General features: G+C 34.1%; 1 protein-coding gene across 2 annotated transcripts in view; it reads left to right on the top strand.

The window, feature by feature from the left end:
- LOC111044005 (inhibitory POU protein) overlaps nucleotides 1-13,992 on the top strand; it is a 115,611-nt gene that overhangs the window by 35,439 nt on the left and 66,180 nt on the right. For both annotated transcript variants that reach the window (XM_039431605.1, XM_039431604.1), the window contains exon 2: nucleotides 9,967-10,002. In XM_039431605.1, the coding sequence (XP_039287539.1) occupies nucleotides 9,967-10,002 (36 nt within the window). The remainder of the gene's footprint in view (nucleotides 1-9,966; nucleotides 10,003-13,992) is intronic.

Here is a 13,992-nt window from a genome sequence, read left to right as displayed (position 1 = left end):
TACTTGCGCAAGTATTACTCTTATTAATTTCTTAATTTATAATAACCCTTTCGGCGAGCTAGCTTTGATCATCAGATTATTTCGAAGCACTAGGGCGCCCATCACTAAATTCAAATTTAAATCACTCACGTGTCGAAAATCTTCTTGTAAGCCGCCGATGTCGATCCAACTCCATGCGGTCCGGGAATATGGTAGCCGGAATCGTCTCCTCCAGGGGTTATAAATTTAATAAAAAATGAAAAATGACTTCTGCTTCACAATAGCATCACGAAGTCTTTTAAGAAATTAATAATTTACTTTAACTTTAATTTTTACAAAATTATTAATAAGGTACTTCGCTCTAAAATATTTGGGGTCCTCTTATGGTGGCATCTGGCTGGCGAGTGCTGGTTCTTCCTTCTCAAGTTTTACAGATCCTCTTTCCGACTTTCAAATTAGCATAAAATTTAAATATCTCAATCCTCCGCCATTAAATTCAAATAGATCTTACAAAAAATGCCAAAATATTGCTTAGATTATATGATTAATAATTTCTTTGCATTCGAGCCATATTGATAACATAGATTACACAAATTTTTACACGAAATCTACTACAATTATATAAATATATATAAATATTTTTGAATCGGCCTACAGTTGCCGCCTATTAACTGCCGTTTTACTATTGGTGCATGCAAATTTTATTAGGTATTCATGCGCCTGGTAACTCTTATTTCCTGAATACATTAAATTATTTTTATTTGGTTTTTTATTTATGCTCTTTGCATGCTAGTTAATATTATATATATTAATATTAATTCCATGCTAACTAATAATTAGCCACGTGGACGGGTGTTTTCTCACATTGCACACCGTCTGATTGCAATAAAGCTCTGCCAAGGGGTTTTGGTCAGATTCTACGTTCTTCGGTTTGATCGATCTCTAGGTCACCGTTCTATGAATCAATAAAGAATTTCATTTCAATTTTTTTAATTAATTTGAGGACCAGTTTCCGAGCTTGAGATTTAGCCAAGTTCTAGACTTTTCAACTCTAGGTTTTTGAATAGTAAGCTTATCTTATATTAGATGTATTTCTATACATTATTTAATATTATTACTTTCAAACATTATTATATTTAACTATATTTCTCGATAAATAATCGTCCAAGATGAAACATTATCTTTAAAGTAGGGGAGGGGATGCAGCTTTCATTCAAACTTTCAACTGAATTGTTCCTGGTGATGGGATGACTGAGCCAAAAAGTCACGCCTCGCCCCTGATTACACTGTAAGCTTCGAATGAGAAATACTGACTGGTTCAAATGAATCTCACACTACAATAATGTTGTCAATCACGTCGCTAGCTGTTTCACATAAATCATTGTCATCTCGCAAACTGACGATGCATTGTGGGTGCAAATTATTGTTTTCTCTATGATGAAACAATGGTGTTATTGGTGCAACAATGCAAGTGGGCTCACAATGAGATATTGACAATGATATCCCGAATTTATTGGCCTGAATGGTGGAATTATTCAACGTAATCTCAAATATTATCATTGAAATGATGAAAGGCGGTGTGCTTTTCATAGTTTGATACTGAATAATTTGATGTTTGACATGTCGAGAGTTACATGTACCAGACAAGAGTAGAGTGTCTACAAATTTAATCAAATATTTGATGGTCTCAACATGGTTCTAATAGGGTATCAAACCTTCGATGAAAGTTGGTCAGATATCAATGATCTGATCTATAAGCATACATCATGATTTGATTGTGTAAGGCTAGTCGCATATTAATGCTATCTTTTCTTTGACATGGTTACATGTACCAGACAAAATTAGTAGGAATACAAATTTAATAAAATATTCGATAGTCTCAACATGGGTTTAGTAGGGATTCAAATTAGTAGATTAGCAACATGATAACATGAGCTTAAGCAACATGATAACAACATTTTTTAAATTTGAATTTTTTAAACTTTGTTATCATGGCTATTCTGTTGCTTAAGCCGCCATTTTGTCACACCGTTGAGTGGGAGGAGACTGTCTAGCTGGGCCAATGGCAGGCGTTCATGCCCTTGACCAATAGCAGTACTCGCCTACTAGTATAAATTCTGCTGCTCTTGTATTTAGTTCTAGTTTATCAGAGATTGACAATGGTGTAATAACCGCAAACCGGTCTTTCTATGTATCAATAAATCTGTGGTTTTTGACAATTTCATAGTCTTTTTCATTCAATATGAATAATTACCACAATATCAACTCAACAAACTAAAAATAGATACAAGAGCAGCAGAATTTATACTACTAGGCGAGTACTGCTATTCGTCAAGGGCATGAACGCCTGCCATTGGCCCAGCTAGACAGTCTCCTCCCAATCAATGGTGTGACAAAATGGCGGCTTAAGCAACATGATAACAACATTTTTTAAATTTAAATTTTCTAAATTTTGTTATCATGGCGATTCTGTTGCTTAACCGCCGTTTTGTCACACCGTTGAGTGGGAGGAGACTGTCTAGCTGGGCCAATGGCAGGCGTTCATGCCCTTGACCAATAGCAGTACTCGCCTACTAGTATAAACTCTGCTGCTCTTGTATTTAGTTTTAGTTTATCAGAGATTGACAATGGTGTAATAACCGCAAACCGGTCTTTCTATGTATCAATAAATCTGTGGTTTTTGACAATTTCTTAGTCTTTTTCATTTAATATGAATAATAATTACCACAATATCAACTTCTCAACTACACAAAAAGTAAATATTATATGTTTTGATTGTATTGTTATTGTATTTTGTTGTTTTTGTGTAATTTGTGTCAAATTGAATAAAATTGTTGATCATAGTATAATGTTCACATCAATTTTCCTAGAATACAAATTGAAAACTAGGTATCAATATAGGTAGGTAGCTAGACTGACCTCACGTCCTGTCATAGTATGAGTATTGCTCAATGGCCCCTAACAAACGACATTCATTTTTTTGTGAAAATATCAGAGACCACACAAATGCGGTTAGCGTGATCGATGTAAGGATTGTCCTAACTAGAAAACGCGTACTCTCCTCATAGCAGGTTAGCATGTTGCCTGTTTTAATGTTGTTGCCTCAAATTCCCCAAGGAAGAGACCTCCTCTGCTCTATAGTGTTACCTGACTAAACTGGCAGTATTCCTTACAATTGTTACCCATAGAAACAATACTGACAGTATCAAGTGAATAGCTCTATAGTGCTACCTGACTTCAAAGTGGCAGCATTCCTACAAATAGCTTCCCATTCAAATAATGGTGACAGTTTAAAGTGAATAGCTGGGCAAGGACACCGACCTGCCAAGGTGCTAGATAGGGTACAGGCTACGCAGTGGCGACCTAATTAATTTGCTGCTAATGACCTTCATGCTGATACGACGATGACCTCTGCACTTATCGGATTAGGCTCACGTGTTAGCTGAGTTATGACTGCCTGAATAAAGTTTTATTTGTCAGTTTTCAAACCCTTGAATGGAGTTCGGAATGTATAAAATGGAAACATAAATGAAACTGAAAGAAGGCACAACCTTCTCGGTTATGCCAAAATTGAATGGCTTAGTTTTGTTTCCTTATTTCCTTGAATAATTAATTATGCATATGAAATGTTTTTTTGATTTTTTTTTTGTTTTTTATTCTTAGCTTTGTTAAATGAAGGCCTTTTTCATTCATATTCATTCATTCAAAGAATGATTGCAACAACAAGAGTTTATAGGAAGTCAAGTTTTTGTGGTGTCTCAATTTTAGGAAAATTCGTCACGATATTTGTAGAAAATCGACCGTATTCCTGAAAACTTCACAATTTTGGAAAATTCAACGATTTGCTCATCTACTTTTGTATAAATTATATTAGTATTATATTTTGTTATATTTGATCATCTACTTTGTCATTTGTACAAATGATATTACTTTGATTCTAGTGTTCATCTAGTTTCTTGAACATAAAATAAAACCGTTACACTTTCCAGAATATTGTGAAAGTTTTCAGGAATGTGGTGACATTTTTACAAATTTTGTAAAAGGGCTGAACAAGTTAGGGAAGATAGTGGGGGAGGATTACATGACACTCTCACCACTCACCAATTGCCAGATTAGGTAAAGATAAATTTATTAGATATATCAAATTTTGTAAAAATGCCACCACATTCCTGAAAACTTCACAATATTTTGGAAAGTGTAACGGTTCAATTTTATGTTCAAGAAACTAGATGAACACTAGAATCAAAGTCAATATTAGGCTATACTGAGAACTTGAATTAACTCAGATTTTTAAATGTTATAATAGGAACAGACTTGAGTACCATGCTTTGATACACGTCTTGCAGAATAAATAAAATGGAAAATATTAATATAACTGCGGTCCAATCAAGCAGTAGAACTCACTTTATAAACAGTTAGTCGCTACTTGGATTGAATATGGAATTCTTGCTTACTTTTTGTGTAGTTGAGAAGTTGATATTGTGGTAATTATTCATATTGAATGAAAAAGACTAAGAAATTGTCAAAAAAAACCACTGATTTATTGATAATAAGAAAGACCGGTTTCGGTTATTACACCATTGTCAATCTCTGATAAATCTCTGATAAACAGAGTTTATCAGAGATTGACAATGGTGTAATAAGAAAGACCGGTTTCGGTTATTACACCATTGTCAATCTCTGATAAACTCTGTTAATAAACTCTGTTAATAAACTCTGTTAATAAACTCTGTTTATCAGAGATTGACAATGGTGTAATAACCGAAACCGGTCTTTCTTATTATCAATAAATCAGTGGTTTTTTTGACAATTTCTTAGTCTTTTTCATCCAATTCTTGCTTAACTCAAACTGTTCAATCTCAAACCAAAATGTTCTGTGTACTGTTCATGCAAAACATGTAATTTTCATTTTGTTAAAGATCAAATATGTACATGTATTGTTATGCCAAGTGGATTCAAACGAATTGAACGAAAAAAACCTTTAAATCACTTGAATACAAAACCATAAAATCGTAGATCTTTTATATGATTGATTTTATAGAAACATGAAACCTATATTCCAGTAGACATAACAACCATCACAAACCTCTTCCTTCTGGACCTTAGATTCCATCCCATAGTGTAAAGTACAAAAATCTTTCAACCGAGTAGGGCAACCAATTTTTCAAAATATGTGAACTTGGCCGATGTTTACATGTGCGCTGAGAAGGGTAGCGCGATGTGTCCAGCACCTGTCCTTTTCACATGCCGAAGACGTGAGGTGGTTGAGGGTTGTTTGAGGAAGGTGGGGGGAAGGGTTGAGGGTTACTGATGGCTGGAGGGGGTGTGAGGGGTAGAATGGCTGACACAAGTCGATAAAGCATACACTTGAGACCTTAGGAAACATCACATCACCTCAAACGCCTCAACTCGACACTTTTTCTCCTCCACAGTAAAGGCTGGCTCAATACTTTATCTACTGATGCTATCAGAACAGGGAATTCAATAAGGAATTAAGATTGTTTTCCGGTAATTCTTCAAAATTATATTTTTAATATGTGAATATTTCCTTTTTTAGTTATAATAATGTGAAATATTTCTTCTATGTTTAGTTTTGAATCATCTAAATTTGAAAATCTACATTGTGAAAATACTTGAGGACTGAAAATTTTGTAAATTGAAGAACTACAAGACTTGACCTATTCCGGACTATGTGTAACCTCACCTAAATTTGGGAGAGGGATAGCAGAAGGTTGCCTTATTTTTCCACTTCCTATCATTTTGATAATGTACTTATTGTATAAATGAATCAATAGTTTCCTAATTCAAGCAATGATTATGAGCTACTGGACAGCTGATTTAGAATTGATTATTACATTAGTCATCAAAGGAATTTCAATAATCATTATCCAATTCAAGCAATGATTATGAACCACTGAACAGCTGATTTGGGATTGGCTATTACAGTATTTCATTACAGGAAATTCAATAGTTGATTCAAGCAATGATTATGAACTACTGGACAGCTGATTTAGGATTGATTATTACAGTAGTCCATTAATGTTGGAGATGATGATTAGATAGATAATTCTTTTTAAGATGTATTTCATTATCTTCTAGAATATCACCTTCTCAGTCATTCATATTTCCCAATGAACGCAGCAACTTTGAAATAATTAAAAGCTGATCAATATCGAAACCCAGGTGCATAAGAGCCTGTTGAATTTTTGTCCTGTTTATATGCTACGAGAGCCAATCAAAAAATACTTTTTTGAATGAAGGCTTTGGTCCTGGTGGCATTTTATCACAATTAAGAATTAATGGGCTTCTGTGCAACTGAGCCTGAGAAATGAAATAGTTTTTGTGATGGAATTCAAGAATATATTCATCCATATACAGATTGAGAATGTAATAAACATTAAGTCCTATAGTTTCCCAATAGCAACGCAATGGTTATGAACTATCAAACAAATGAAATAGTTTGTACGTCTATATTGATTGAAGTTCAGGATTGGAAGTTAAGGTTTGAAGCTCTCCAATGTGAAAATTGAGGGTATAATCAATTTTCTCATTAATATTGATGCCACTTTGATACGGAAATATAAAAGGTTGTGTTGAAAAAAGAGTGGTATCAAATCTATGATAAATTTCGAACTATATTTTAGAGGTGCGTATTTCTTACTATTTACGAATATAATTTATATCTGTAAAATAATATACAGAATAAATTAAATTCAGATAGAATATACTAATAGAGTCAAGACCAACAATCCGGATCTGATAACAGAAGAATTTCATTCAGTTTTTCCGACTCACTAGAGAAATAATCTCGTGCAGCTTTTCTTGTGCGGAGAGAAAAGTCCGCTCCAAGTTGCAAAAAAGACGGTAGTGACAAATCTCTGAAACTGCGGAAACAGAACCGGAAAAAATGAAACGGAGTGAGAGAGAGCGAAAGAAGAAGAAGAAGAAGAAGAAGAAGAAGAAGAAGGAGAAGAAGAAGAAGAAGAAGAAGAAGAGAAGAAGAAGAAGAAGTAGTAGTAGTAGTAGTAGAGGAAGAAGAAGAGAAAAAGGAAAAGAAAAATAAGAAAAATAAGAAGGAGAAGAAGAAGGAAAAGGAGGAAGGATAAGGAAGAGAAGGATGAGTGAGAAGAGGGTTAATGAGCGAGACTACTCTCTAATATGATTGAAGAGGAGAAAATCGGAAAAGAAGACTTCCCATGAATAATTTCGTAGCGCATTAAGCTCTCAGTGAGACGTCTCTTCTACTTCCCCTTTTCCCTCACACACTCTCTCTCTCACTCCTCTCTCTTTCTCGCCTGTCTGATGCTACTCTGGCAAGATTCCTTCCCACCCTTTCAACCATATCTTCCATTCATTCATTGTCATCACTCAGTCACGTGATTTTTCTAATGCTGTGATAGTTTACCGAACCTAATCTGATTTTAATACTTTACAAATACAATAGAATCTGTGTAATTTCCAGTACTAAACCAATGGGTATCTTAATTGTATCCTGGATTCTCCTTTGTTTGAATTATGAAATTTGAGGATTTTTTAAAAGTTGTCAAAACAGCTGTTCTACAAATAAAATATCGACGTGTGTTCTTTTGAATAAACTGCTCTACCCACCTACCTCAAGTACGAGAAGGAGGTTACAAAGTGAATTTCCCAAGAATGTGGTGGACCCCCTGTTAGTTTCTCAGGGAGGAGACTCATGCTAGTTGATAGAGCTGATATATACCTATACAGGGTATGAATTTGAAAAAAATCGGTCAAGTCATTTTTGAGAAAATCGTGAAAACATGGTTTTTTAGTAATTATCCACCATTTTGCTCAAGAATATTACGGAGCTCCGGCAATTTTCCCAGAAATGAGATATGAATTTTAAATTTGAATTAGAAATAGGGTATAAATTTGAAGAAAATCGTACTCGAGAGCCGTTTTCGAGAAATCCGTGAAAATCATGGTTTTTTAGTCATTATACACCATTTTTTCCGCCATTTGGATTGAATTTTATGGTATAAGGACCTTAAGTTTCAAATTTCAACACAGACACACACACCCACCCACCCACACACACACACACACACACACACACACACACACACACACACACACACACACACACACACAAATCATGTTATTGGACTCAGGGGACCTTGAAACGTATAAAAAACATGAAATTAGGGTACCTTAAATTTTTTTGGAAAGCAATACTCTCCTTACCTAATAGGGCAAGGAAAGTAAAAATGTATCTAAATTATCCGAAAGCGCCCCACAGAGAGTACTAGATGTAATAACTAATATTCAAAAATTAGACTGTATTTTCGTTAAAAATAGTTCAAAAACGGATAAGTTTTTAGTTTATTTAGGTATTTTTAATGAGAAAAAGATAGATCTCAACATTATCAATCAAAAATTTTATTCAAATCAACACAATGGCCCATATGAATAAAACCAGAGCAAATGCTCATGAGCAAGAGCATGGAGCATAAGGTTTTGCTCATGAGCAAAAGGTAGAAGCCAAAGCATTTGCTCATTTTCATATGAATAAGCTTTACCTTACACTCTTACCTTATGCTCCTGAACACTGGAGCAAATGCTCACGTACTTTAAAGATTTTTCATCAGCTGATTCGCTTTTGTAGCCTTACTTTGTATTTATAGCTCACGGAAGCGCTAAATATGCAAGTAGGGTGCACCACTTGTGTTTGCGTCGTCTGCTCTGTTTTCTATTTATGAATAGAGTTTTAGGTTAGTTGAGTTTAGGATTTTGAAATAATAGCGTGAAAAAATGTCATCTCTATAATAATCTTCAGCATATTCTTATAATATAAATAGCCTTCTTATAATCGTCTACACTCTCATCTTCTTAAATGCCTATTTCCTATTTTGATGGCTATCTTTATAACAAGTAGCTATCTTTTGTATTTATTCTTTTTAGGGGATAATGGTGATATATATCATGGTTGAATCTAAAAAGAATTTTTTAGTTCTCAACTATTGGTTGTGATCGTATCTGGTATAGTTTCCTCTTCCTCATACGAATTGGTTGAGCCATTTTACTATGAGCAAAAGGTGATAAGCTGCTCTATACTAGACTCACCTTTTTTGAAGCATTTGCTTCAAAAGTTGAGCAAATGCTCTAGTTTACTCATACAATTTTGAGCAAAAGCTTTTACTTTTGAACAAATGCTCAAACTATTTTTTTGATGAGCATGAGCAAAAGGTTTTGCTCATGTTTATTCATAGAAAATGAAGCAAATGCTCCATATTTTAGAAGTATTAGAAAATGCTCAACTTTATTCATATGGCCCATTATAACATAAACGAAATCAAAACACAATGTGCTGAAAAGGAAGAAAGGAGGAAAAATACCTAGCCAACTATGGTTTCCCATGTAATAGGCAGGTAGAGGGTATGAAATTAAGGAATGAAGGGTGAAGAGGAGGAGAAAAGGGAAGTATTGGAGAAGAAAGTTAGGAAAAAGGGAAAAAATTGTAAGCGAGTCCACTTTCAACAAATGTATCTAAAAGAATTGGCCCTGCAAACAGTAGTTTGAGCAGAAATCCCGGGATTATGTAGCTTTATGCCGATATTGGGTAAGAGACGAATTTCACTTGAAGTTATTTCAACGCGTTAAAGATGTGAAATAATTAGGAACATTGGAAAACGTTCAAGAGCGTGACGTGAAATTACAATGGGGTGAAGTACATACATCTGAAAGAATTGGCCCTGCAAACAGTAGTTTGAGCAGAAATTCCGAGATTATGAACCTTTATGCCGATATTGGGTAAAATGACGAATTTCACTTGAAGTTATTTCAACGCATTAAATAATTAGGAACATTGAAAAGCCTACAAAAGCATGAACGTGAAATTACAATGTTGGAGTTGATACATTTTGTATGATATACATCATATATTCTATTATATAATATCCAAATAGCAATAATAACAGGAATATGATAAGTATGAAAAATTTTAAAACATGCATTGATGATTTACAGGTTATGAAAACAGAAAGAAGCTGGTTTGAGAATGAGGTGAGGATAACATTCGAAACCATTTCTAAGCTCTCCAGCTTTATTTTAGTTTCATGCTTTATTGAATGAATAAATCAGAGCTGTTGGTTTTTTTGAAGATAGAATGGAATGATATTTTTTCTTGAAGCATCAGCATGCTATTTGTGCTACCGTTATTGCTTTGTATGATCATGTCTTGATATTTAGTGCTTTGATGCTTTGAGTTGTATAGAAAAATTACCAAGTTCTTTTGGAGAAGGTCTTATTCCATTTTCGAGTAACAATGCATGTTTGAAATGGTTTTAAGTGAAGGTATGTTGAAAATTAGAAGTTTTTTCGCATGTATGGGGATGGCTATCATGAAGTAATTATCCCATTATATTTTCAATGGGTGAATCTACTAAATATCGCATTATAACGCTTCTTAGAATTTCCACAAGGAGTTTTAGTAACATGATTGTAATTTACCAACCGTTTCAGTTGTAGATGTTGACTAGTTCTCCACGGATCCTTGAATAAGTCAATAAGACATGGGAAAGGAATGACTGAAAATGTCCATAAATCCACTAGTTCTTCACAGATCCTTGATTACATGAGACATGCTGAAGTATGGAATGACTGGAAATGTCTTTAAATATTCTCAAAGATATTCTGGATATAACTGAATTACTTATAGAAAACCAAAATCTATTAGTTGAGCTCCCTCATTATTACATGTTTCATGATTTCAAAGCTATTTTAATTCAAATTATTGAATTTGAAATGAATATTCTAAAATATATCTTGGATATAATTGAGTGACTTATAAAAAACCAAAACTAATTATTTGAACTTCCCTATTATTACATGTTCCTGATTTCAAAGCTATTTTAATTGAAATTGATATCGGGGCACCGAGCTTCCCTCGTTATTTTTATTTTTTTGATAAGCAGAACACAATTCTCTAAAATGATCGTGTTCATATTTTACAGCTCTATTCTCCATAGAATCACTCGCTCACTTTTTACTATCCACAGACGACGAAAGTCTCAGCGGTTTCAGCCAAGGATGAATTATCCTTTTAATGTCGTTCAGCGAGTTTTCCCAAGGATGAGACCTAGTGCAATCGAATTTTTATACCATAAACCTACCATGTTGCAAATCTCATGGAAGTCGTTAGAGCCGATTTCGAGATCCGTTGAGCATAAATAGCCAGATATAAATATACAGAAATTGCTCCCTTAATATAATAGGATAGTATCGAATTATTGATTCGAGCTAGTTTAAATAATATGGAAGAGTTAAAAAAAAATAGAAATTTAAAATTTCGCTCATCTCCTCATTTGTAAATATCATGTAGTATTCTAATTAACAGCACTCAATTTTTCCGAACACCAACTGGAATGGATCTACCAATCTACAATCATTTTCGAGAAAACTACACAAATAATTTACTTAAACCTAAACCACAATACATTGTTATTTACAGTTGAGAATAACTGAGATATTGCAATTATTGCTATTGAATTAATAATAATTATTATTATCAAACGAAAATCCAAATTAAATGCTGCAATTCACCCCGAAGACTTTTGCTACTGCAAATATTGACAACAGGGTGAACAGCTAGATGGAAATTCGATGAGCGCTACTGTTCAAAAATTATTTGTCAGCCCGGGAAATAATTTTTGAATAGTAGCATTCATCGATTTTCCATCTGGTTGTTCACCCTGTTGTCAATATTTGCTGTAGCAGAAGTCTTCGGGGTGAATTGCAGCATTTCATTTGGATTTTGGTTCAATAATAATAATTACATTGTAATTTCCTAACCTCAATACTTTTTTCTAAATCCAGTAAGTAGATAGAAGAAGATAGATTCAACGATGAAGAGTAAGAGTTCAAGGACAAAACGCAGGATTGGAGCTCGAAGCATAAGTGAACAGAAAGAGTTCAAGTCCAATGAGAGAGATAAAGCTCTAACGATAAAGAGAAAAGCAAAAGATTATCGGCAAATTATCATCAGTCCCCAATTGAGAGGACCCTCAGTTCGATTCCCGGCATGTGCTCAAAGGCTAAAGCCTCCACCATTCATATGCATGCCATCCCATCCATTAGGCCCTAATCGACCATGTAATTCGAAACTGACCAATGGTATCAGATTGCCAAAGAAAGCTGGATTCGGTCCAGTCTTTGAGAGCCACTGGCCCTAATTTTCAACTCATCTGTTGCTAAACTACACAGAGACGGAGTGCATAAAAGATCCTTCTCTGTGCAATCTGTCAGCATTGGTTGAATAGGAAATTTTGATGTTATTAATAAGGAATGCTGACAGATTTAAGTGGAACTCTGTTTAGTTGAACCTTGCTCGTTCATTATTTGATCTTCATTTCAACAGTTGTCAGTATCCCAAGCATGTTTCAAACTCGAGGCTTGAGGTTGGGGAAAAATTATTTTTTCCTACAGTTACGTTGAAAAGTGGCCATTGCTGCACTGATTACAGAACGCAAAGAATCACTTTTCCGCTCTAGTGCGGGAAAAGTTTTCCGCACTCCAGATTTTCAACATGGCAATGCAAAATAGTTAGTAGGTTATATGGAGCACCAGTGCAGCAAAATCAAAATTAAGTTGGTAACAGTGACTGTGGTGCACGTTATAAGAGTCTTGAGGTGGTGGACAACAGTGGATGACAGCAGTTGACAGCCACCCCCCCCCCCCCGCCATTCAAATACACATACTACATTCTATTTTATTTATTAATAATACAATTACACAGATATACATTTGATGCATTTCAGGCAATTTTACCCATAATTACCCATTTTTTCATATTCAATGGTAACTGTAGGAAAAACTTAATGTGAAATACGTGCGCAAAGTTCCTCTGCTGCACTCAAGAAACCATTCCGCCCGAGCCGTAGGCGAGGGCGTAAACGTTTCTTTTGGTGCAGCAAACTGTCACTTTGCGCACTAGTTGCACAAATAACTATTATATTCAAATGTCAATTTAAATTTCCGTTGGGTTTACTGGTGGAGGATAAGACAACACTAGTTTCCTAGATTAATATCAACACACAATAATCACAACAAAAACTTTTTCCAAAAACTAAGTTCATGAATTTTATATAAATATGAAAATGAACTTTATTCTGCCTTTGAGTAATACAACAGTTAAATGCAATCATCGTTTTAGAATTTTACTAGCAGCAATTTTTCATCGAAATATACATTTCATAATATAGAGGTAAGAGTTGTTAAATTAAATAAATTACAATTATTATTTGCGGCCATTGCGGTACAATGATAAGAAATTTATAAGAAAATATTGTTCACAGAGAACGAAACATATATTTTATCATAATAAAGCACGTTTATTCCTTGAGATTCTTATGAATTACATTCAAAGTTCACAGAAGCTGATAGTCCAAGAGCTTGCTTTATAATGGAGTAGTCAATTTGAAATCATATTGAATGAAAAAGACTAAGAAATTGCCAAAAGCCACTGATTTATTGATAATTAGAATGACCGGTATCGGCTATTACACCATTGCCGTTTATTGCCATTAAACAGTTTATCAGAGTTAAACAGTTAAACAGTTTATGAATAATTACCACAATATCAACTTCTCAACTACACAAAAAGTGAAAATTTGAAATCAGTAAACTTATTTTCAAATTGAATTGATGACTGATAATGTATTGTTTTCTTAGAAGTAATACTATATTGTTCAAGTGGATGCTGTTCGACACAGGACTGGGTGCTTCATCACACTCTAAAAGATTACTCTCAATAATATGAAGTTAAACTTTAGGGAACTCCCATCTTTCTTGTTCCGTCCACATAGAATGTTCAAAAAGAATAAGAAACCGCCATTGTTTATTTATTTATTTATTTACAATATCACATCGGAAGCAACAGGTAATGACCCAAATATGTTTCCTTAACACAACAATAAGTACAGTATACAATTCAATCAAAACAAAAAAATATATACTAAAACTAACGTTTGAAAAGAAAGAAAATAATACTTAGAA

The sequence above is a fragment of the Nilaparvata lugens genome, chromosome 6 (assembly GCF_014356525.2).
Source record: "Nilaparvata lugens isolate BPH chromosome 6, ASM1435652v1, whole genome shotgun sequence".
Lineage (NCBI taxonomy): Eukaryota > Metazoa > Arthropoda > Insecta > Hemiptera > Delphacidae > Nilaparvata > Nilaparvata lugens.
The sequence above is the reverse complement of the archived record's forward strand: the minus strand, read 5'-3'. Positions and strand labels throughout refer to the sequence as shown.